The sequence below is a fragment of the Callorhinus ursinus genome, unplaced genomic scaffold, assembly GCF_003265705.2.
Source record: "Callorhinus ursinus isolate GAN/ISIS: 27379988/994484 unplaced genomic scaffold, GSC_fseal_2.0 scaffold13, whole genome shotgun sequence".
Taxonomy (NCBI): Eukaryota; Metazoa; Chordata; class Mammalia; order Carnivora; family Otariidae; genus Callorhinus; species Callorhinus ursinus.
Window position 1 is genome coordinate 22,238,183 of NW_027397075.1, and position 25,154 is coordinate 22,263,336.

At 37.5% G+C, this 25,154-nt stretch overlaps 1 protein-coding gene across 3 annotated transcripts in view; it reads left to right on the plus strand.

Annotated features, from left to right (window-relative positions):
• The window catches only part of AKT3 (AKT serine/threonine kinase 3), a 318,344-nt gene that overhangs the window by 231,249 nt on the left and 61,941 nt on the right, over positions 1-25,154 (plus strand). For all 3 annotated transcript variants that reach the window (XM_025877589.2, XM_073899912.1, XM_073899913.1), the window contains 2 exons: positions 8,425-8,547; positions 16,797-16,925. In XM_025877589.2, the coding sequence (XP_025733374.1) occupies positions 8,425-8,547; positions 16,797-16,925 (252 nt within the window). The remainder of the gene's footprint in view (positions 1-8,424; positions 8,548-16,796; positions 16,926-25,154) is intronic.

Consider the following 25,154-nt stretch of genomic DNA (forward strand, 5'->3'; position numbering starts at 1 on the left):
AAACCACTCTAAATCTTACCACCTAGCAATAATTGCTATCACCACATTAATATATTTCCTGTTTTTATCATGTACACATATTTTCCATTTTATTTAATGTTATAAAATAAATACTCATTGTCTAGTGATTAATTATTTAGATATACTCTAATTTATTAAATCCTGACCAAATTTTTCAACATTTAGATTTTGTCCATTACTTAATCAACTTTGATTAGGTATAATCTACATACAATAAAATGTGCTCACTTTAAATATACAGTTACATGAATTTTGACAAACATATATATGCATGGAGTCCCCATTATAATAAAGATGTGGACCATTTCCATAGCCTGGAAAAGTTCTACCATGCCATCTGTCTCCCCATCCCCCACCCACACCTGGCCCTAGGCAACCACTGACCTCCCTTTCTGACACTGAAGATTTGATTTACCATTTCTGAAATTTCTTTGAAATGGAGTCATAAAATATATGGTGTTCTGTTTGTGTCTTTTCCTCAGCCCAATATTTATGAGTTTTTCCTTTCTGTTGCATTTCTCCCTAGCTTGTTCCTTTTCTTGCTGCGTCTTGATGCATTGCATGGCTATAGGAAGGTGTATTAATCTACCCTGCTCTTGGTGTACATTTGGATTAATTCCAGTTATTGCCTAATAATAAAGGGGATATGCACATTCATGTACCAGTTTTCTTTCCTCTTGGGTAAATGCTGAGCAGTATCATTGCAGAGTTTATAATAAGCATGTTTTAAGTTTTTTTTAAAAATTCCAAAACTGTTTCCTAAAGTAGTGGTGTCATTTGATAATTCCAATATTGATGTTATGAGAATTCTGGTTATTCCACATTCTTACCAACACCTGGTGGGGTCAGTCTTTTTAATTTAGTTATTCTAGTCAGCATATAGAAGTGTAATATTGCTGTTTAAGTTCCATTTGTCTGATGATTAATGATATTAAATATCTTTTCACACACTTCTTGGCTGTTCAAATACATTTTTTGTGACCTCTCCCAATATTTTGCCTATTTATTTATTGGGTTGTTTTCTTATTGTATTATAAGAGTTATAAGTAGTTTGTGAAATATATCACAAATAATTTCTCCCCTACTGTACCTTGTCTTTTCATCGTCTCCCTGATATATATTGACAATAGTAGCTTTTAATTTTAAAGTCCCAATTTATCAATTCTTGTCGTTTCTGGCTTTTATTTTTTTGGTCTACTACCTAAGAAATCTTTGTCTACCCTAAGTCACAAATATTTTCTTCTAGGAACTTTTATAGTTGTACCTACAACATTTAGTTCTATGACCTATTTTAATTTGATTTTTATGTATACAGTAAGGTAAGGATTGAGGTTCATTTTTTTTCCATATGAATATCCAGTTACTCCAGCATCTTTTGTTGGCAAGGCTATATTCTGAATGACTTTGACACCTTTGTCAAAAATTGATGCCATATATTTGTTTCTGGACTCCCTGTTGACGTTCCATCAATTGATGTGTCTTTCCTTACACCAATACCATACTGACTTGATTATTATAGCTTTAAAGTATATCTTAAAATCAGGAAATGTACTGTTGTTTCTCAGAATTGTTGTGACCCTTCTAGATCCTATGCATTTCCATATAAGTTTAGTATCGGCTTCTTAATCTTTACAGAAAAGCCTGCTGGGACTGTGATGGGATTGCTTTGAGTCCATAGATTAGTTTGGGGAGAACGGACATGTCGATAATATTAGTGTTCTGACCCATGCACTCAGTCTGTTTACTTATGTCTTCTCTAGTTTCTATTGAAACTTTTTATAGTTTTCAGTATATAGGTCTTGCATATGTTTTTTCAGTTTTTCCTTACATATTTCTGTTGTGTTTTTCATTACGAGTTGTTTGTTGCTAGCATATAAAACAATGGATTTTTTGTGTACTGCCATTGTATCCCATGGCTTTCCGAATATCACTAGTTTTATAATTTCTTTTTGTAAATTTCTTCGGAATTTCTATGTAGACAGGCTTGCTATCTGTGAATAAAGGCAGTTAACTCCTATTCCAATCTGTATGACGTTTATAATATTTCACTTGGCTAGGAACTCCTGCACATGCCGAATGAAAGGAGTGAAGATCCTTGTTCCCACTCCTGGGGAGAAAAGAGATTCAGTCCATCATTATTAAATATGATGTTGGCTATACATTTTTAAATGCCTTTTATCAGGTTGAGAAAGTTCTCTCTTGTTCCAGGTTTTTTAGATTTTAGTATCAGTGGCTATTGAGTTGTCTTAAAAGCTGCTTCTGCATCGTTTGAGATGATCATATGGTCTTGCCTTTTTTAGTCTGTTAATATGGCAAATTACATTGGTTTCAAATGTTAATCCAGTCTTTCATTCTTGGGATTAACCATCACTAGTCATGATATAGTATTATCATCTTTTGTCAGATATGATTTGGTCAAGTTTTGTTAAAGTCTTTTTACATCTATGGTTATGAGGGTTATTGATACTGTTTCATGTAATGTCCTTGTCTGGTTTTGTATTAAGGTAATGCTGGCCTCAGGTGATGTTTGGGAGGTATTTCCCCCTGTTTTCTGCAAGTATTTGCCTGAAATTGTTATTATTTCTTTTTCAGGAGTTTGGTAGAATTCTCTACCAAATTTGGTGGGGGGGGATTTTTTGAGTTGGTTTTTAAATACAAACTCATATTTAACTTAAATACAACTCATATTTAACACATTTTTTAAAAAGATTTTAAAGATTTATTTATTTAGAGAGAGAGAGAGTGGCCTGATTGTAGGAAGGGGGAGAGGGAGAGAGAGAATCTCAAGCAGACTCCCCACTGAGAGTGGAGCTGGACATGGTTCAGTCTCATGATCTGGAGATCATGACCTGAGCCAAAAACAGGGTCAGACACTCAACCGATGGAGCCACCCAGACGCCCCTAACTTACCCCATTTTATATTCAGGTTAGGCTATGCCATTTTACATATTGTAAGACCCTTCCACCAGCACACCTTCATTTTCCCCCTTTAAGCTTTTGTGCTATTGTTAATACATTTTACCTTTACATATACTATGAATGCCACAGTGCATTGTTATTTTTGTTTTAAACCAGCACTATCTTTTGAAGATATTAAAATCATAAGAAAAGTGAACATGTATTTACCCACAAAGTTATGATCTGCAGTCTCTTCTTTACCTTGTGTAGACACAATTTTTCATCTGGTACCATTTTGCATCAGCCTGAAGCATTACCTCGAACATATATAGTGCAGTGTTTCTGATGATTTCCCTAACCTTTTGCATGTCCCCAAAAGGCTTTATTTTGCTGTCATTTTTGGAAAGCTATTTTAGCTGTGTATAAAATTGTACTTTGCCAGTTCTATATTTAATTACTATAAAGATGCCTCTCTTCTTTCTCCCAGTTTACACGTTTCTGACAAGACGTCTGCTCTCATTCTTTGTTCCTTGTCCTTACTGAGTCTCTTTACCACCACCCCCCCGTCCTGTTACACTTTCCTTTTAGCACTTACTCTCAGCTATTTAATTATGATGTGCCTTGTAGGATTTTCTTCACATTTCTTTCAGTTGGTTTTTTTAAAGCCTTTGTGAATCTGTAGGCTTATACTTTTCATCAAATTTGAAAACTTTTTGGACATTATTTAAGTATTTTTTTCCATTCTTTCATTTCTCGTGTCTTATCCTGAGAGTGCATTTATGCATCTCTTAACCTGCAGGATACTGTCGCATGATTTATTAATGCTCGGTTCATCATTTTCATTATTGTTTTCCTATCTTTAATTTTAGATTTTTTTTTTCCTCTGTCTTGAAGTCTGTTTTTATCATTTTTTTCCTACAATGTCTAGCATGGTGATAATTCAATCCAGTTTTTCATTTTTCATCTAGGACATCAGACTTTATCTCTTGGAGTTTAATTTGGGACTTTTTTTTTTATATATCTCCCATTTATTTCCTTATTATGCTCCTCTCTCTACCTTTTGAACTTTTAGACTATATCTTAATAGCTGTTTTATCACAGTATTCTGTTGTGTCATCTGTGTCACTTCCTGAGTCTATGTCTATTCATTTTTCTCCTAGTAATGGGTTTTATTTTCCTGGTTCTTTTTGTGCCAGATAATTTTTTTATCAGATGAACTTGTTCTTACTCATGAACAGTGATCTTTCCCAGGCTTGCTTTTATGCTGAGACTGGCCACTGACCTTTGCTCTGACACTAATGTATTTGCACTACGGAGACAGTAACCTCACAGGCTGTCCTGGGTGCCACGTCTCTTAGGAAGCCTTTCCATCCTGCCAGGCGAGGGTGCCAAGACTTTGGACTCTGTGTGCGGGCCTGTGATCATTTCACCTGACCTCTTCCAGTGTCTCTTTTCCTGGCCTCAACATTTTTCTCACATACATGTGCTTCCTATTTGATGGATATTCCCACTGGATGCAGAATTTTAAGATACCATTTTGTTTTCCATTTAGCCGTTTGGATGTATTGTGGCATTGCCTTTTTGCTCTTATATCCTCTGAAGTCTAGGATTATTCTTGTATTATTGTTCCTCTGTAGGTAATGTTTTTCGCCCCCCTCAGAGTTTTTAAAAGATTTTCTGTCACTGTTTTTTCTGCGATTTGAATGTGCTCTGACTTCTTATGTTCCGATTGTTCATGCATGTTTATGAGTTTTCATCATGTTGAGGTTCATTGAGATACGCAGATCTATGCATTTATTATCTTTTATCTCTAGACTTCCCATTTATTTCTACTTCTATTTTCCTTTATCTCTTCTTTCTGTTCATATGCTGTTTTTAAGTCAGTCTATTAACTCCATCATCCCTGCTGTTCTTAAGGTCTTTCTAAAGACTGATTTTTCTCTTGGTTATACGTCATATTTCCTGCATCTCCTTATGTGTAGTAATTGTTGATGGATACCAGATCATCGGAATTTTACATGAATGCCTGGATTTTGTTGTCTTCTTCGTATTTGTTAGCTTTTGTGGGTTTAACTTTGACTGTTTTGAAATGTCTGCTGAATGCCTGGTTATTCGGTAATGACACTGTTCTGACTGGTTAGGAATTGAATGTCTCTCAACTCTGAGTGAGCTCCGGGAATTGTTTGGCATACAGACCTCCATTCCTTCTCTGCTTTGTTCTCGCAGAGTTTAACTTTACGCACGCATTTCTCGTACTCTGCAGCAGACTGGACTGTGCGGATTTTGTGTAGCTTCTTCCTCACTGGTGTTTGTTCTGTCCTGCAAATGCCATCTGCCTCATCCTCCTCAAAATCTGCTTTTCACTCTCCAGCAGTGAGACCTCTGAGTTATGCTTGGGATCAATCCTTTCCTGCTGGTAATGTGTTCCACAAAGTGCCCTTGGACAGAAGTCTGGTGGTTTTAGGGCTCACTCATTAGTTTCTCTCTTCACAAAGATCTTGGTCCTGCACTGCCTATTGTCCAATATCTGAAGAGAATTCTGTTATATACTTTTCCCAGTTACCATTTTTTTGTTTTATGTGTTTTTGCCCAGTTGTGTAGGGCAAGAGGGTAAGCCTGGTCCCATGAACTTTTTATCCTTATTTTCTAGTTTTTCAATTAGTTGAATATTTTATATTTAACTATGAGTTATATCAGAAATTTATTTTGATACAGTATTAGATGAAAATCTAACTTTATTTTTCAACATAGTATGAAGGCTGTCTTTTGCATTTTTTTCATATATACTGCTACAGAGAATATCCTTTCGTAGAAGACTTCTGCATTTCCTTTTTTTAAAAGGAAATTTCTAGAAGAACAACTATGGTCCTTTTAGTATCTATTGCCATTTGCCCTGTGAAGAGTTTCTGCTGTCTGCTTACATCCCAGCTACCAGTGTATAAAGATACTCATCTCCCGACATTTCCACTGAAATGCTATTTCTGGATATGCTAAATTGTCTCATTTATGTTTTTATCTTGCCTTCATTGATTATTATAAGGTGGCATATTTTCATGAACTGTATTCATTTGTATTCCTCTCATTTTAATTGTCTGTGTCCTTCCCCCTTTTCCCTTGTATTTTAGTCTTTTATTTTTTTATATGATTTCTCTAATCTGTATGCCATCTTTTTCTCTTCCTAGTGCCCAATACAGTGACTTTAAAATAATTAATCCTCACTAAATGGAAAGTTGGTTCAAAGCCAAAGTAGAAACTGAGAAGGAATATCCAGAGATTTAGGGAGAAAATCAGGAGAGAGCTGAATCACCAAAGCCAAGGAATATGTTCAAGGAGGAGGCCAAGAGCCAATGTCCTCAGGTGCAGACCAGGAAGAAGTGCAGAGTATAAATAGATCATTGGATTTGGCAATTAAGAGATTCTTGGTTATCTTAGCAAGAATCAGTTCTGTAAGGTAATAAGGGTAGACATCAGAGGACAGCAGATTGAGAAATAGAGTTCTTCTTAAGTATCATTTTTTTAGCTGATATTTTTATAGAAATTGGCTGGGAGACAAATTGAAGAATATGGTCTAAATAAAGATCTAGAAGCCTGCATGTATTATATTGATTTAGGGAGGCTCTATCTATGTCTTTTATAGAGTAGATGAGTAAGTAGTAGGCTTGACATTATTTTTATAAAATTTAGAAATATTGTTTATATTTTCACCCCATTAGAAGATTGCTATAAATCTACATAGAGATCATAGGGGTTCCTTCATCCAAGTTAGTGATACTTTGAATAAAGCATGGCAGAGATTATTCTGACCCAGAAATTTTTCAGAATGGCTTTACTGATGATCTATACTTATTTCTACTTCTCATCCTCATTTGAATGGTAATGCATTAAGAATATTATATCTGCTTGTATAAAATGAGTAAATTTTAAGAAATATCTCTGAGTAATTGTATGCATTGGTTTGATTTTTGGCATACTATATTGGATCATTTGTAAGACATATTTAACATTTCTGCAGTCGGAATGCCTTTGATATTTGATGGTTTATTATAGCTTTAATTGACTACTTTTTTTGTTTCTTACTATTAAAATGATGATGGAGTTACAATCAAGAACATCTTAGATTTGATAAAATATGACAAGATAGTAGAGAGCATTAGAGTTTAGAGACTATCTGCCAAGTATTTTAGTTTTACTATAACTAGTGTTAAGCCAGTCTTTTTTGGCAATTGTTAAGTTATATTCCCTCCTGCTCTTTATTGTGATGGGTTATGCATAAAATGGGTTATGCATAAAATAGATCTTGAAATAATGATAGACTCTTCAGTGGAGGTGGAAAAAGGGAAGAAATCTGTCAGAAGAAATCTATTTTATGTTGCCTAAATTATGATTTGGTGTGTGAGGAACAAATCTTGGTTAACTGTCATTCTTACACACTTGTCAGAGTGCTAAGAGTCCATAATCCATGTGAAGGTGTAGTTAATTTGTGGTCTTGTAGTCAAGGATACACCGATTGATTGGTTCATTTCTTTATCCACAGTCGTGTATTGGGTACCTACTGTGATACCGAGCAGTGTATCAGCACTGTCAACAGTCTTTCATTGTTCTTGGTGGATTTCTTAATACAATGAGATAGTACATTGGAAGTCAAATCATACTGCCTGGAACCTGCTCCTTCCCCATATGTGTTGTTGAACTGAGATGAGATGGGCAGTTCCGTAAATGAGGAGCTGGCCTAAATGAAGAGTTGAGTGTGTGGACACAGTGAGCTCCCAGGAAATGCCTGTTGACTGCGGAGTGGTCTGTCCTATAGGTGATGAATAGAAGTGAAAGAGCGTGTGGTTTAAATGATTATATGAGGGGAGGTTGGTGTGGTGGTTATTACTGAAGTAGAACTATAAGGGGAAATAACAGGAGCTTCTCAGTCCCTTTTGGCCATTACTAAAGTGAAAACTTGAAGCATTACGGTTTGTCATTGTAGAAAACATTGATTGAAACTTTGAAAACATTTCTAGGGATCTGAGGAAGCAAGGACGGTTGTAGAATATAACAAGTTCACATCCATCAGTTTTAGCAAATCAGCAGTCCTTTCTTTGAAATCAAATGTAAATCAAATAATTAAGTAGAAATACTACATCTCTGTTGTGTACATTTATTTTAATCATGTCTCAATGCCTCATCCTTGAAAGAGTGAAGCAACAGTATAGCAAGGGGGAAATGCAATCTGATGATGCATACTTTTTTCCTCTGGTAAGTGAAGGTTAAATGGGTAGCAAGCAGAATGCCTTCAACAAGATTGGTATATTGATTAAAACGCTGATTTAACAGCTCGCAGTCTCCCCTTGGAAACCTGGAGAAGATAAGCAGCAGCTGTGTAAAAGTGCTCGGTGCCCACTGAGAGCGCACCATCTATCATCACAATATGGTGATGGGAGGTGTTGCATGTTTGTGTTAATTTCCCCCACTAAATCAGTAATTATTACAATCCTGTCCCTGCTGTTTACCCTGCAGCTGTTTTTCCATTTGTCGAGAGAGCGGGTGTTCTCCGAGGACCGCACACGTTTCTATGGTGCAGAAATTGTCTCTGCTTTGGACTATCTACATTCCGGAAAGATTGTGTACCGTGATCTCAAGGTAAAAAAAAAAAAAAGTAATCAAAATTTGTTTTTGCAGAGACTGTAGGGACAAACACAAAGTAATTACAAAGTTACACAGTTTGGAGAAAAGCAGATTTAGTTGGGAAAAAAGAAGCACTCTGTTTAAGAATGTAGTTCATCGCATTTGACAGGAATTCCATTCACTGATACGTACATAGTTCCTTTATGTCTGAGTTTTTGACGTGCGCCATAATTTCTGCTTGACTGCTCTGACTTACCAATAATAGTTTTATTTTTCTGGAAATTTATGAGTAATGGTAAACATTCAATTAAGAGCCAAGTGACTTTGCCAGGGACATTCTAAAGTAGATTTCATTATTACATCCTACTATCGACGCTGTGATGTGTTATGGAGAAACTTATCATATGTAAGATATTTATTGGGGGGAAATATTTAATTTGATTTTTGTCTTCACTTTGTGGTGGGTTTAAATACCTGGAGCATTTTAATATAGCCTTTTATTAATTCATTTAGTTTCCATTTCAAAAAGTGCCATATTGTTTTATGGGCAGTAGTGACTTGACTTCTCTGAGTTCCTTCCTGATGAGACCCTTGGAACAGCTCAGGGACTGACATACTTTCAATGGGCTTCGTTGCCCATTGTTACTTCTGCAACTGCTCCATTCCGCTCCTGCAGGGCGGTAGGTGCTTGAGCGCGGCTGGCTATGTTCTGATAAAACCTTATTTACAAAAACGAGCAGTAGGCTAGATTTCACTTATGGACCATAGTTTGCTTAGCCCTGGAGTAGCTCATAAAAGGTAGTGGTAATGCTCATGACCTGTTTTGAATGAGATTGACCACGTTAAGGAAATGTGTACCCTGACACATTTTGAACACATCCTAAATGTGACTATCTTACTTTTGTAAAAAGTAAATCATATAGTAATCTTGACTTACTAAGATTTGATACAGAGTTGCTGAATTTATTAAATATTAGTTCATTTAAAGTATGATTTGATTTGGAGAACTAGAAGTCTTTTATGAAATCCCATCTGTACGGAACATATCTACATACTGTAAAAGAAATCACACTTATCTCCTCACTCCCACCTCCTTTCAAATGCCTGTGGTTCCTAAGCTGTCTATCTAAGCACTTGTCTAGGTTCTCTCTAGGGTGTTCTTATCATGTACCTTTATGCTGTGAATGACCTTAAGGCATAACCTCCTCGCAAAGTATTATTCTCTACGCTGACAATGAAATTTATAGTATGTATGTTTGTATAGCATATTTGCATTAAAGTTTAAAAGAAGCTATAAATACTATAGGAAAAATGAACTGTGCAACTCTGAACCACCTAGATCAGGGATGAGCAGCCGTCCAAATGCCAAAGTGCACCGGAGATGAATCCAGATCAACAGTATGATTATATTTAGCCTGAAGTCTTTATAACCAGGCATGTGAAAGAATTAAGCCTCTGTAGTTGATGTCTGTGTGGCCAAATAATCCGATGATGTTTACATGTCTTGAATCTAGATGTTTTTTAAAGAAAATAGTTATTTGGCATGATGAAGCTTAGTAAGTTACATGGCATTTCCAAACTTACTTAGAAATAGCTCTTCGGGGTGCCTGAGTGGCTCAGTCGGTTAAGCGGTTGCCTTCGGCTCAGGTCATGATCCCGGGGTCCTGGGATCGAGCCCCACATCGGGCTCCCTGCTCGGCGGAGAGCCTGCTTCTCCCTCTCCCTCTGTCTGCCGCTCTGCCTACTTGTGCTCTCTATCTCTGTTAAATAAATAAATAAAAATCTTTAAAAAAAAAAAAAAAAGAAATAGTTAGCTCTTCTCGGAGGCTGCTCTCCCCAAGCGTGAAGTGTTACGTTTTATGGATCCTACTTGTGGTGAAAAAAAGGGGAGGGTTTCTTCGATTTAAGGAAATGAGAATAATTTGGAGGTACTCAGTAACACATTCAAAATGCTTAGGCTGAAAGTAGGAACTATTAACCTAAAGAAACAAGGGAAAGAATGCCCATTTGATTGCCAGCCCTGATTAGAGAATGATATAATGGGGATGGTCTTGGTCAGTCAGTAGTCTTTGTTAATCATTTCTTCTTAAATGAATCAACATGTTGGATGTTGGTATATCAAAGTGCACTTGGTAGGAGTTTCATTGCCCTGTCCTTTCTGATGACCAAAATTCTTAAACAGCAGTATGTATAAATACCAGTCCATGCAGTTACCATATGCACTTTACTAGACAGTTAGGTGGTCTCTGCTCTCTTAAGTTTATTTTTTTTAATGTAGAATTAACTTAAGGCCTAAGTAAGTATATAACACAGGACAGAAGCCACACGAATATACACCAAGAAGAATACATGTAATGTTAAAAGCCAAGCATTCAAATTTATACAAGTGTTATTTGTATCTCTAGCGCCCAGGATTTTGCGTAATAGAATGCGATCCTGTAGGATCCTGTAGGTGGGATCGTTGATATTTCAAGCTGGTCTGTACTTGACAGGTAGGTCATGGAAACCTGGAAGCCTAGGAGGTGACTTACTTGAAGTCCAGGACTAAGTTGGTGATATGGTCAAGATTATGGAAACCCTGAATCCTAGCTCCAGGCCCAGTGTCCTGCTCCTTACACCTTCTGCCTTTGTGGCGTTGTAATGAAGTCTGCGTGGGGGAAGGAATGCACTGGAGTAACTCCGGGAGATCTTTGTAAATCTAAAATTCAGATAAAGCTGCCAAAGATAAAGAATGGATGTTTTAAATATATTTATACCAGATACATTAAAAACGTCATCATCAGAAACTGATTTAGGTGCCCACTTTAATTGATCAGGCTCAGATTTGTCTTGATCATCTCCTTACTAATGACCTTATGTTTATTCAAACGCAAATCGATTTATCTTTGGAGGGAAAGCCTTACTTCATGTGCAAGTTAATTTAAGATATTTTATCAATTCATAGTTCCTAAACAGTTGGTGTTCATAGCAGCAGATAAATTATTACACTTTGTTACACTTCTAAAAGTAAGTTTGCTTGGTTTATCGATATATGTCATAATACGAAATTCTGTTTTAGGAAGGACCCAGATTCCTTGTGATTTCTTAGGAAAAACTGGTATATCTTCATGATAGCGTCAAAATTTGAAGAAATCTCTTTTAAGATTTCGTCAGTAATGCAAACTATATTAAAATCTTCCTTTCTGCTTAGTTCTTACTTTGCAAGTGAAAGCTTTCTTTTCAAAGGCCATGCCATCCAAGTACAGATTAGGCTGAATAGGGACATATGCAAAAGTGCATATAAGGATTCTGGAATTCTTGAAGAATTAACTTCTCCGAGAGATTATAACAGGGCAAGGGGCAGAAAATCGTACATAAATCGCTACTACATTCTATTGGTGATTCATCTAATCTTGTTTTCTGCCTAATTAGAGAGTTTAATGGGTAATGTAACCATTTACGTTATTAACACGAGAAACCAACAGCTAGATTTAGGTAATTTCCAGGTCTCTGTGCCAGCACAAAAGGATGGGCTGAGAATCTTCTCAGCCTTCATCAGCTCCCTAGCGCTTGCCCCAGATAAGCCTGCGGTCTAACCAAGAGCAGGGTTCTTGTTGCTTTACCTACCAAGTCTCGAGACTCATCCCCCAGCTACAACTTCTAACCAATCACCCTGGATTCCCTCTTCTATAAAAATTTTAAGCCACTGCTATTAAGAACCCCTTCACCCTCTAAAATTACATTGTACTATTGGGCTGCATTCCTTATGTGTAGTCTAGTTCTTAAGCAGCCTGGCCACCTTAGTGGGGTCTCTGCCATTGTACATTATGAATCCTTTTCTAGCTTAGGCAGGTTGAAAGTGGAGACGTGTTTTCCTTCAGTATTTCCACACTCTGAACTTCAGGGGCATTAAGGTCCTGCAGGTTAACTTGTATGACATGTTGGCACTTTGGTAGCCCTAAACCTGAGAATGCAATATGCAGAGGACAGATTCCTGACTTCATTCTCGGGCCGGAGGCAGTCTGGGTATCGAACATTGGGTTTGATGTAACTGAGCCAAAATGGGGCGTAAGAGTGAGTGAAGGGGATTGTTCATACCTGCTCTGACAGCCATCAGAGCACTTAGGAACTGCTGATTTCGTTCCTTTGTTGAATCACGGTGTCAGCCATTTAAATGAAATGATAACTAAGAGATATGTATGGTAGCGAGACACTAGAATGTGTGTCTATATTAGACTATTAGAGAGTATACAAAACTTAGCCAGCCTACCCAGCCTGGTGTACATCAGAGCAAAGCTTCCCAGCCTGCGCACCACAAATGGGTTACAGGTGAGCCCGAGCCATGGCGCCTCTGGGCCAGTCAGTTCTGGCTTCAAGCAGCCCGTCTGCTGATCCTGCTTACGCCCTACACATTTCATTTTTTATTGTACTGTGAAGTGCTGAGAAGCACTGTATTAAAGGCAGCAAGGATTTTTAGAGTTTAATTCTATGGGGCACCAGCAAGAACAAGAAGGAGCATAGTACTTTCTTGCTCTGATTTGTTGTCCACAAAGCACAGAGGGAAAAAAGATGTCAAAATCTACTATATTTTTTTTTTGTATATACACTGAATCAAGACCGTCTATCAGGTAATGGCTGTCCGCTTCTATTGGGGAAAAATGTTGCCTTTTTTTATGGGAATTCTGTGAGGTATAGGTCTAATATTTTCTCTCTTCTCAAAGAATGAACTGTTAGAAAGCAACCCCCTCTAACTGGACAAAGAGTAAGCATCACTCGAATTTTTAATATATAATCTTTTCTCTCAAACCTCCTATTTGACTTCCATGGCTTTTGCCAGTGGATGCATCCATGGAGAATAAACATAATGCCTGCTCTCAGTCTTGGAAACTAAGATTGATTGGAGGTAAAAACAGATGGATTTGGAATTTATAAATGGAGAGTACCTGAGCAGTCAGCGACACTGTGCATTGTGCACTTTGCAGCCAACCCAAGCAAGAAGGACAGACATGAAGTTGAGGAAAGAGAACCAAGGAGAGATCATGTGTAAATGTTTTAATTTCTTCTTGACACAGAATGTGTGACTAAATCTCCTTTAGTGTTAAATGCACAGAGGAAGTGATTTCCAGGTGATTTTGATCCGATCTAAGCCATTGATCGGCTGTGAAAAGACTTCCAGGTGATTCTGTGCATCTTCCACATTCGTTAATCACAACGCTGATGGTTCTTAATATTTTACAGAAACTTTGTTATGCATCTGTGTTGAATTATTACTTATTTTTAAACAAGACTGGATGTTTAGTTACCCCCGATTTATCCTTATACAAGAGTACGTTTGGGGATATACTTTCTGTAAAGTGATACAGCTCTGACTATTGTTGATTCTTTTTGATGAATAAGTTGTTTTTGTCAGTTGCGCTTGGTAAAATGACATTTCAGGATGTCCAGAGAGCAAAAATAAATGATGGGAGAAGGTGGACACCATGAAAAAACTGTCTCAAAAATTATGAAGTATTTGTGTTTTGTTGTTTTATTCAATAGAAATTATTGCATATTGACAGTATTTTTAACAAAGTCACTGAGCTGCTCAAAGATGCTCATCTCTTTGGGATTGTTTAGATCACAATTTATTAAGGAAAAAAAAAGGATTGCTGTTTGCTTTGAAAAGTTATTTAGGTTTTAGTTCTCAGGAAGTTCCATTCCTGAACTTTCCTGTGTTGTCTCGAAGAGCACACACCATTGTGATAACTTATAATTCAGCCATTAAGCTCTCCATGTTTAATAAAGATCAATACATTTATTGAATGTGTGCGGTGTGTAAAGTTCCACATTCGGTATCTCTAATTCTCAAAGCAGCCACGTTGGATGCTACTGTTATTTACCTCTGTTTCATAGACGAAGTTGAGAGACATAGAAATCAACAACATGCCCAAAGTCTCACAGTGAGTAAGGGAAAGCTTGAGTTGACATATGCATTCTCTGACTTGACTCCATATTTATAAAACAAGTAGGAAGACCAACTGTCCTGGTTTGCCCCAGACTTCCCCAGTTACAGAACTTGTAAGTCCTGCATCCTGGGAAACCCCCTCAGTTCTGGGCCGACTGAGACTCTTGGTCATGTTCACCCTGTTCGTTTTTCCAACTCTCTCCTGCGTCTCAGTTCCTTCCTCATCCCTCCATCCCTGGCATCTTAGAGCCGAGATAGGAGGCTAGAGAACAAGGTGCAAATCGGGATTTTAAAAAATATACACACTTTTTGGTATTAAAAAAACAGTGTTTTTTAAAAAACTTCTGTCTCCATTCGCTTCCTGATAGCCTTGTCAAAATGTAGAGAAATGGTGCATGCCATCATGTTTCCGTGAATACTTTCCAGTGCATATAAAGCATGTAGAGAGGAGTGGGAATGGAATGGACTATAGACGGCACATTCACGTTCTCTTCAGTACTATTATGTATTATTTGAAGTTTTTATAAGAATTTTTATGTATTACGTTAATAAAAGAGATTTACTAAATATTTTTAAAAGACCTTTCAGCATTTGAAGAATTTAATTTGGTTTTGTTTTTATATATGATAATATTCATATATTAAAACAATATGCACATTCTTTAAAATGAAGAGAGCAGAGCATTTATATTTTCATTCAGCAAAATAATAGACTCTCCTGGTATATACTTCTCAGTAGAGAGAGAAGAGGAGGGTGTTTCTGAAAGAGAAGGCGAAAGGATAGACAACCAGAAGCATAAAGAAAAGAAAGAACAAAGCAGGGAGTGGTGGTCGGAAGAAAGGGAAGTAGACAGAGAGAGTCTTTCTTGATGTTTCTGACTGGCTTCAGTATTCAGGCCCGGTTGCCATCTGTGTAAATTAGGCTTGATTTTTAGGTTCCAGTTAGTAGAGGAGCGTAAGGAAGATGCATGATATCTGAATTTAGATAAAATAAAAGAACTTGTATTTTTGAAAGGTTCAAAATATATTTAGAGTTCGTTCACCTTCCTGTAGACCAGTGAAAAACTCACTTCACCGAAGTCTGTACAGTTCATGAGACGTGTACTGAGCATTTAGTTCAGCTAGTACTGTACCCAAAGACAGGTCTGTTCTCTTTCCTTCAGTGAGCATTACCTCCTTAACTGTATTTGGTTTCTCGCGTATAAGACTTTGGATACTGTGACATATCCCATTTTCTATGATTGATATCTGTTTATATTCTTATATGGAGTTCTGTTTTGAAATTGATATTGACTTCAGAGTTCAGGTAAGCACTGTCATATGTCATCACATGAAGGAGAGTAAGTCTTCACTCCTTAAATAAGCTGATTGTCATTTTTCCTGCTAATACATTTTTCACCTGTGTTTCTTGTGTATGTGTTTCTTGTATGTACCTTTAGGTTACATCTAGATGACTGAGCAAGCTTAGGAGCCTTGTCTATATAAAGCTATAGGATCACAAGCTAGACCTCATATGTATCTTTGTGTGATGATAATCATAAGGTTGGGTTCACATTGGGAGGAAAAGATCAGTTATTGTTGCTATTTTTAATTGCATTGATTTTGCACAAACTCCTTTCCCTCTTACATTTTATAATTTTCACTTGAGGCAATTGATCTTGCTACTTGGTTAAATCTTTAAAATTCTCTTCGGTGTTTTTGAATTAATGGGTTCAAAGAGATTCCAGTTTTATAATATTTGTGCTATATATTTTCATTAACTGTTGAATGTTTGACTTTGATATTCTTTTTCTTTTTATGTTTAAAAGGGTTGGTATTTCTTTATTACAAAGATCTTCAAAAGAGGATATCGCCTTACCTTACAAAATAAGATTTAGGTTTGATTTACAACAACCACCAAAAAACATTTCTGTAAGTGAATATTTTATAATAGCAATAGATTCCCAAGAGCAATTGTTGAAAACCATCTGTATATATCTAGAAGAAGATGCTCGTCTCTTTGGGATTGTTTAGATCACCATTTATTAAGAAAAAAAAAAGAAGGATTTCTGTTTGCTTTGGAAAGTTATTTAGGTTTTAGTTCTCAGAGCTTACACAATAATGGCTCTTACTCCTGTTGGTTTAAAAATCAATAATTTTATCATCGTGAAGTATTTGATAAAACATATTTCTTTTTACACGAGTTAGGAAGCTATAGGGTTTGTAAGTGCTGCAAGTTCTATTAACTACAGCTATGTCCTCTTTCCAAAATACCTTACTCAGCATTCAATAATTTTTCAAAACAGTATTTTCCTATTTTTGAAAACTATAAAACAAATTATGTCATTTTTCTTACTACACAGTTGGAGAATTTAATGCTGGATAAAGATGGCCACATAAAAATTACAGATTTTGGACTTTGCAAAGAAGGGATCACAGATGCAGCCACCATGAAGACATTCTGTGGCACACCAGAATATCTGGCACCAGAGGTACGCTATGCTTTCATTCGGAGGAAAAATCTAATATGGCCATATGTTTTGCAAAAAGTAAACCATTTAGCATTAAAAAACATTGCGGTGTCTACTGTGTCTTATTATTAATTCCAGTATAGTTAACATGCAGTGTTATGTCAATTTCAGGTATATAATATAATGATTCAACATTTCCGTACATAATTCAGTGCTTATCATGATAAGTGGACTCTTACTAATCCCCATCACCTATTTCCCCCGTCCCCCCCCACCTCCCCTCTGGTGATCATCAGTGTGTTCTCTAGAGTTAAGAGTTTGTTTCTTGGTTTTTCTCCCTCTTTTTTTCCCTTTGCTCGTTTGTCTTGTTTCTTAAATTCCACCAACACAAATCACATCTATTTTGCTCTCACTTGTTTAGCATGGGATTATAGAGCAAAAATATGTAGCAATTAAATTTTATGAGCACAAGGGTCCTAACTTCAGTAGAGTAAGTCAATTTTTATGTTTTGGCCACATACATTTTATTTCTTGATTACGCCCATTTTGATTCATTTATTTAACTCAAGTAATTGAAGAGCATCAGCAGGAATGTTTGCAGTTTTATAAGCCATCTTGGATTTTCCTTCGAAACAAAGAAACAATGATAATTGACATTCGCAGTGTTGTGGATTTCCATACTTCATTATTGGAAAGTATTTTATAGGGAAAGGTAATGAAAGGACAGTAGCTACATCTTGGAATTCATGCCAAAGCAAGTCCCAACCAGTGACCTCCCCATAATTCGTTAATTTGTTTATTCAACAAATATATATTACATATCTCCTATGTATTGGGTATTTGTCTGAGTGATGTGGTTACAGGAGCAAGACACAAAAGACCCCGCTCTCTGGAGTAAAACAATAAAAAGAAGTAAATACCCTAATGTCATCTAATGACTAGGAGGGCCAGGGAGAAAAATAAAGCTGAATAAAGGGAAGGGTGTGGTGTGGTGGCTATTTTAGATAGAGTTCAAATTACTATGGCCTTGTAACAAAGCACTCCAAATCCTAATGGTGAAAAAAGCATTTCATGTGCTCTCTGGTTCAGAGTCAAGAATAGTCTGGGGACAGCAGGGATGTCTTATCTCTGCCCCACAGCATGTGGGGCCTCAACCAGAAGGACTTCCCAGCAGCGGGTGACTGTGGCTGGAGGCTGGCACGAGGAAGCATCCTCACTCATCTGTCTGACAGTTAGTGCTTCTGCCCGCTGCTACCCTGACTGGCCGTCACCTGTAGCCTTGACCGAGAGCCTCAGCCTAGCTAGGTGGTCCAGACCTCTTCGGCCTTGGGTTCCACAAGTGAATGTCCTGGGGAACGAGTCACAGGCTGTTTCCCCTTGTTTCATTTTGTTTTGTTTTGTTAGGTTTTTTTGTTGTTGTTCACGTAGTAAACCATTAAGAAATGTTTTACTAGTTTTTTGCGAAGTCCTTTTCAAAGTATATTTTTAATAATTTTATTAGAGTTCAGGCCACCTACCATAACATTCAGCGGTGGTTTTTATTATGCTCACAGAGTTGTGCGACTGTCAGCACCGTCTAATTCCAGAGTATTTTCATCACTCCGACAACAAAACCCATACCCATTAGCTCCTCTCCCCCCAGGCAGCCACAATCCACTTTCTGTCTCTACACATGTGCCTCTCCTGGACATTTCCTATCAATGGAGTCCTGTGATAGGGGGCCGATTGTGTCTGGCTTCTTTCACGTTGTAGGTTTTCAAGATTCATCCATGTTTTTAGCATTTTCTTGGTACTTCATTCCTTTTAATGGCCAAATAATATTCCATTATATGGATATGCCACATTTTGTTTATCCATTCAGCAGTCGACGGACATTTGGTTTGCTTCCAGTTTGGGGCTGTAATGCTGCTGCGATCGCTCGTGCATGCGTCTCCTTTTATGGCCTGGTTCCAGGAACCACACATCGTCTCTGTCATAGGCTTCCTGGTTAGGCATTCCGAGCCAGCACCGGTTGAAGAGGTAGTGATGTCGACTCCCCCTTCCCCGTTGTAGTCAAGACCATGGGAGACAGGAGATACTGTTGCAGCTACCTTTGAAGATATGGTCTTCTACGGACAGGATGTGCGGGGAAGTGATGGTCGACCCGACAGCTGAATGCTAAGAAGGAGGCAGCTATTGTGGAAGTGGAGGGGACGAACTTTCCAGACACGGAGAGCAGTTAGTGTAAAACCCTGAGGCAGGAATGAGCCCAGTTCCACCCTCAGACTCTGAGAAGGTTGGTGTGGCTGGAGCCAAATAGGGAGGCGTTGATCTTTGATGGATGGGTATTAGCTTATTGAACATCTGCTGTGTATGTGCACTGCATGTTTGGAATGACCTTTTGCGATAGCATCCCTGATGGTTTTTTTAAAGGTGGGGGGACTGAGGATCAGAACTTCTTTTTAATGGAGTCTGTACACCACAGGGATTTGCCAGAGAGAGGATCAGGAGTCTAACTAGGTACATCTTATACAGGCCACTCTTCCTTTTTTAACTACATGTATCGTGGCCCCCAAAACCACAATTTCAAGACCACTTATAGATGTAAATAATTGCCGTTTTTAAGGTGAATGCTTTATAAATGCTCAAAAGGAAAAGGTCATTAAGAAGTAGGAATACATCGAGAACCCTAGCATTCCCCATACATGTAGTAACTCATGCTGGTTTGTTATTATAATGTTTTTTTTTTTCAATTAGTAAATTTACATTCCAAGAATGTTGCGTTATTATAAGTAAGTGCTAATAATTTGAAATACAGTACATTTCCAAATAGTATTTTCTTGAAGGCTGCCAACAATATTATTTTCTCTGTTATAAAATCTGGAGTTTAAGATCCTCCCATTTTTGCAGCGAATTAAGTAAAATTTTCGGAACACTTCCTTATTTATTCAAATAGGTGATATTTTCTAGAATAGGTTGTATTTGTGAATGTCATGAAAAACAAATCCTTTGTTTCTCTGGAGTTCAGATAACCCCTGTGATCCTTGGGCCACGGAAAATGCCATCCTGTATTGAGAATAACAAAATTAGTTGTATCACAATTAGGGAAATTATTTCTGAAGAAGATAAACACATCTCATTCCATTCAGAAGCAGATGATCTAAGAGACAAAGATACTGTTTTACATGTTTATATCATCAGCTGAAGAATAAAACCAAGAGTTTCATGCAAGAAGAGTTATTTCTAAAGTGAAACTTTACAGTTCCCAAGAAACTATCGATTTCTTTTTAAAAAGAAGTAAGAAACATTTCTGTGTACCTTTCTTTCTTTTTTTTTTTTTTAATATTGCAGACGTCTGGTCTTTAACAGCAGTTTCTGTACCCATAGCTGATGAGTGTTGATCCATAATTACGGTCCCAACCCCTCTTTTTTCTATCACTGTTGTTACCATTTGGGGATGACAATTCCTGAGACAGCTAACTTCTCATGCAATTTAAATTGTTTCATCTTAAGTATTTGTGTCAATCATGGAATTTTTGTTAAATAGGGGTAACTTTGAATGTGTTTACTCTTACTTTTAAGAACAAGAATTTTAAGTCCCTTTCTCCAGTCTCCGATACGGACCATTTCACTGAAGAACACTCTCGTTTGCTCAGGAGATACTTACAGAGTATTTATTAGGGATCATGCGTTGTGTCAGGGGCTGGGAGTACAAAGATAGTAAGAAATGGTTTTCGTCCTCAAGTAGCTTGCTGTTCACTAGGGTGATAAGAGACAGAAAACAATCATTACTGTGCAAGAAAATAATTGCTTTCCTGGAGTTGTGCCAGGGTCGTGGGAGGAGAAGGAAGGGTGTGTCAGTCTGCTGGGAGGGCCCAGTGGCAGTGAACAGGGAGCAGGAAGACCGGGGGCTGGACACAGAGATGGGGACTGAAATGCAAAGGAGTTTAGCTTTGATCTCTGGATAAAGGAAAGTCACTTTGGAATTGAGAACAAGGCAATAATGTGATCAGATGAACATGAGCAGAGTCAGAGGGGTGGGCAAGAGCCCTTCAGATGGTGTCTCTCACTTTCCTTGAACCTTGAAATTTCTAGTACATTCCATCATCAATGCCAGACTTTTCTCCATGGTATGTAAGTCATAGTTGCTTATCAGACCTGCAATACATTCCCGATTACTGCTTCTCTTGTGAGTGGCTCGTTGTCAGTGTTGTCTCTTCCTACAAAAGACTTGTTTACACATTGTGGAGAGAGCTCAGGCCTCCTGTCCCTCATCTAGCAATGGTCACCCTCCTCTGCCTTTTACTTTGCCTTCATCTGGCAGAAATGCTCTGCTCCTTAAAGATCCACGAAGACTATGAAAAGATACTTCAAAAAAGACTTAGAGATCAGGTCAAAACCGATTGTTAACTGTCCGACATGTCAGACTCATAGCTGGTGTTAAAGACAAGTTTTCAGTAAGCTTAAGTTTCTTCTTGTAGCATAGGACACCGAGAAAGATGACCCTTACAGTATAAAAATGCCATTTCTTGGAAAAAGAGAATTTACAAGTATTTGTTCTCTTACCTCTTTTGGTGAAGAATTAGAGATATTTATTGGTAAAGGGAAAAAAAGTCATGTCTTTTTTTTAAGAGGTTGGAGAGACGCAGTGCTAGCAGGCATATAAAGTACGCATTTAGTGTCCTACATCTCTAAAAATGCATTTGTATCTGTGGTTTTAAATGAACGTGTTTTTGCTCTTATATTAGAAAGAAACCTTACCTGCCATACATTATGGACGGTAAGATATTTCAAGGGGATTTTGTTTTTTAAATTGATACCGTATTTTCCACCTAGAAATTCAAAAAGAAATTGGAAATCACATATAAAATCTTACTGTTAAATTTTATTATTTGATTTGGCTCTCATTGAATCCAGACTATTTTATGCAGTGCTAATTATTTAGCCTCAGCTTTGCTCTTGAGTTAGCAGTACCTGATCAACTTTCCAACTGTAAAACAGTTTGAAAATCAAATGTAGCTTACATGCAAGACCCAACAAAATTAAAAGTGTTAAGTACGTTTTGGCAGTTCACTTTTATTATGCCCAGTCCTCAAATGTACCAGCAGATAATCATCTGAATGTTAGTTATTTTTCACATGCTTATGTGATCACACAAAAAGTACATGCTAAAAAGAAGCAGATGGTGACAGATGGGGAAGGTTGAATAAGGTGGTTTTGGAAACCTAGAGAAATGCACTTCTGTAATAGTGTAAAAATAAAAATTATTTGATAATCAAGTTAGAACTAACAAAAAGATTGCAGAAAAATGGCTTGGCTGTTGGAAAATGCATCATACTGAGTTGTGGTTGCTATTCAGAAAAAATATATATACATAATTTGATTTCATGTCAAAGTGTAAAAGGTTTTTTTTTCCCAGTGGCTAAAGATGTATTGTTTGGTGTGTTCTTCGTTTTCAGAGCCTCATTCTTAGAAAACATTCACTCACTGTCATTTTATTCACTTGTCTTTTGAAGCCTGCTACCTTTATTATCTTTCATATAACGTATAATTTGAAAATATCTGAAAGAGACCAGATATTTTGCCAACGACTTTGAGAAAAAGATTTGCTCGAAGTTCTCATGGTGCTATAGAGGGAGTAGCACAAATGGACATTAAATTTCATGTAAATTTAAAGCCAGAGATATACAGTTACTTCTTCAGAATGAGCTGGGAGCATCCATGATTCAGGGTAAATGTAGTTGCTAACAACGAGTAGTGCAGATGGGGTGGGGGGGCATTTAGAACCCAACTCGATTTAAATGTATGACATGGAATTGTATGTATTTATCTTCAAGACAACAAAGAAGAGATGTAAAAGACCTCATTTCCTGGGCTCTGTTAATATTGTCGTTAGATCTTAAGACAAATGAATGAGTCCAAGGTTAGCATGTGTTTGCACATTTACTCTGCAGGTAAAAATAGGAGCACACAGTTACAGTTCGCTTAGCCCTCGGACAAAATTCTACCGCTTCTAACAGATTGTGAAACTAAGTCTTCAAATGCCTAGGCATTTTGTAAAAATAAAAAGTTTTAGTAGCCCTTCTAAAACTGCGTGCATCCCTTATATTTTATTTGTTAATAAATTTATTAATAATTATTTTATTTGTTAATAAATTTGTTAATAATTCATGTAACACTCATCCTCTTAAGGCCTTTTTGAAAACCTTTATCCTCCTGAATGGCTCCAAAAAGGAGGATCCATCAGTATTAAGGAGGAAATTAAGTGAAGGAGCACAGTGATTAGTTTGGGTAGAGGTTGTCCGCTCATGTATAAGGAGACTTCAGGGCCTGTAACTGTCATGAGTTGGCTTGCTATTTATACTGTTTCTGGGTAATAGTAAAAATCATCCCACTTTCTCCCCAAATTGGATATTACTTAAATATGAATGAAAATAATATTTCTAGTTCAATCTTCACTGTCTCTGGGCGTCGCTAAATTGCGGCTCCTACTGCCTTAGAGGCCTGTCCGTTCCTGCAGCAGCTAGTTCTCACCTAAAGTTCTTTTCAGTGTTGTGTGGTCTTTTGGCTTTAACAGCAGGAATAGTTGCGTTCCGTGCTTTGGAACGATTCTAGGTTAAGCCCAGAATTTAATTTGAAATTCTCTGAAGCATGAGAACAGAGACAAAACTCAGTGCCCGGTGGGCGCGCGCTACTGATTACCTGTAGTATTTCACAATGGCTGTCACCTTTTGGGTGAGAAAGTCCCAGTTTTCTGAAACCCCTCGATGGCTGTTGCTCTGGGATCGGAGGGAAGTAGGGAACTCCCTGGGCAGATGTGCGTAAGTGCGTTGCACCCGTGTAGCACTTCTCTCGCTCAGGCATGCTGCCTGCTGCAGCCAGGGGCTGCTTTCGAGAGGATGCTGTGAGCTGTCCTTGTGTGGACATGCGAGCAAGTAACCATAAAGCCTACAGCCCTGCTCCTTCAGAGCAAATGGCCTTTACCCTCAGTCTCTTAAGAATTAACGGAGCGCTTGAGAACCGGGTATAAAATAAACATCCGTGAAGAAAATACCAAGAAACCGTGGAATTCGTAATTCCCATGAAATACAGACTTCTAAAGCTACAATATATTTTAGAATCTGGATTGGAAGACTTAACAGGTCTTTTTTTCTTTTTTAAGCAGATTCCTAGGATGTGGAGAATATGTAAAGGATTTCCATAAATGATAAAGTATAGAAACGTATGTTTACATAGAAAACACACACATATCCGTTACCTGAAATACAAGGTTACCAGGAAAAAAAATTCTTTTTTGAATTAATGGTAAATTGGTTCATCCAAGTTCGCAGTTTACTTTCACAACATAGGTGTGCAGACAGTTTGTTTGGATGTTTAATTTTTTCCCCCATCTGTTCTGTCTGGATTATTGATTGAGCAGCAAGCCACTCCGGGGCATGCATCCCCTCCTTATAATTGCTTGCCTTGGGTGCATTGTGTGGCCTGGCGGCCAAGCCGAGAGAGGTGTTCCTTCAACCTTCCAGTAAATGCCAGTTGGTAAGAGAATGTTGGAGTGAATATGGTTTTTGAAAGTGCCCGTTCGCCAAATAAATATTTACATTGGGAACTTTAACTGATGATACCATTTTAAAATTCATAGTTTATTATTTAATATCATCCTTGAAATTAGTAACCATTCAAGAGCTACTCATGCTGATTTTTATTTAACTCCCCTGGCTCTTTTATAAACAGAAGCATCTACATCAGCTATTACCAAATATTAACCAAATGTTACCAGAATATTTAATGGTAATGGATACCTGCTGTGACCTCCTTGAAACCGGTTTTATTATATCAGAAAGTGAAGCACTCTCTGGCTCCTGGTTGAAAAATGGAAACTAAGCCTTGTTTCCCAGTGTTTGTGTTCTGTTTGGATATTGAGCTACTGTGACCTCCTGTCATTGTTGAGTATTTACGTTACTTCTGGTGTTCCAGATCACCTCCTGTCCTTTATGTCTCTCTTTTGCATTCAATGTAGTTACAAAGTAAAGCTACATCTGTGGTGACAGAGACAGTAGGGTGCAAAGGAAATACCAAATGTCTGCATTCGTATTGAAACCTTGAGTTCAGTTGTTGTAAACGTTAGTAACCGCGATCTTGTGGAAAAGAGACACTTTCTTTAATCCTTCAGAAGTCTTTTAGTGGATTATTTCCCTAGGAGCAGATTTTGATCTGCATTTATATCCAAATTATATGATGAGGCGGGTGGTAATGGAGTTGAAATGCACTTTG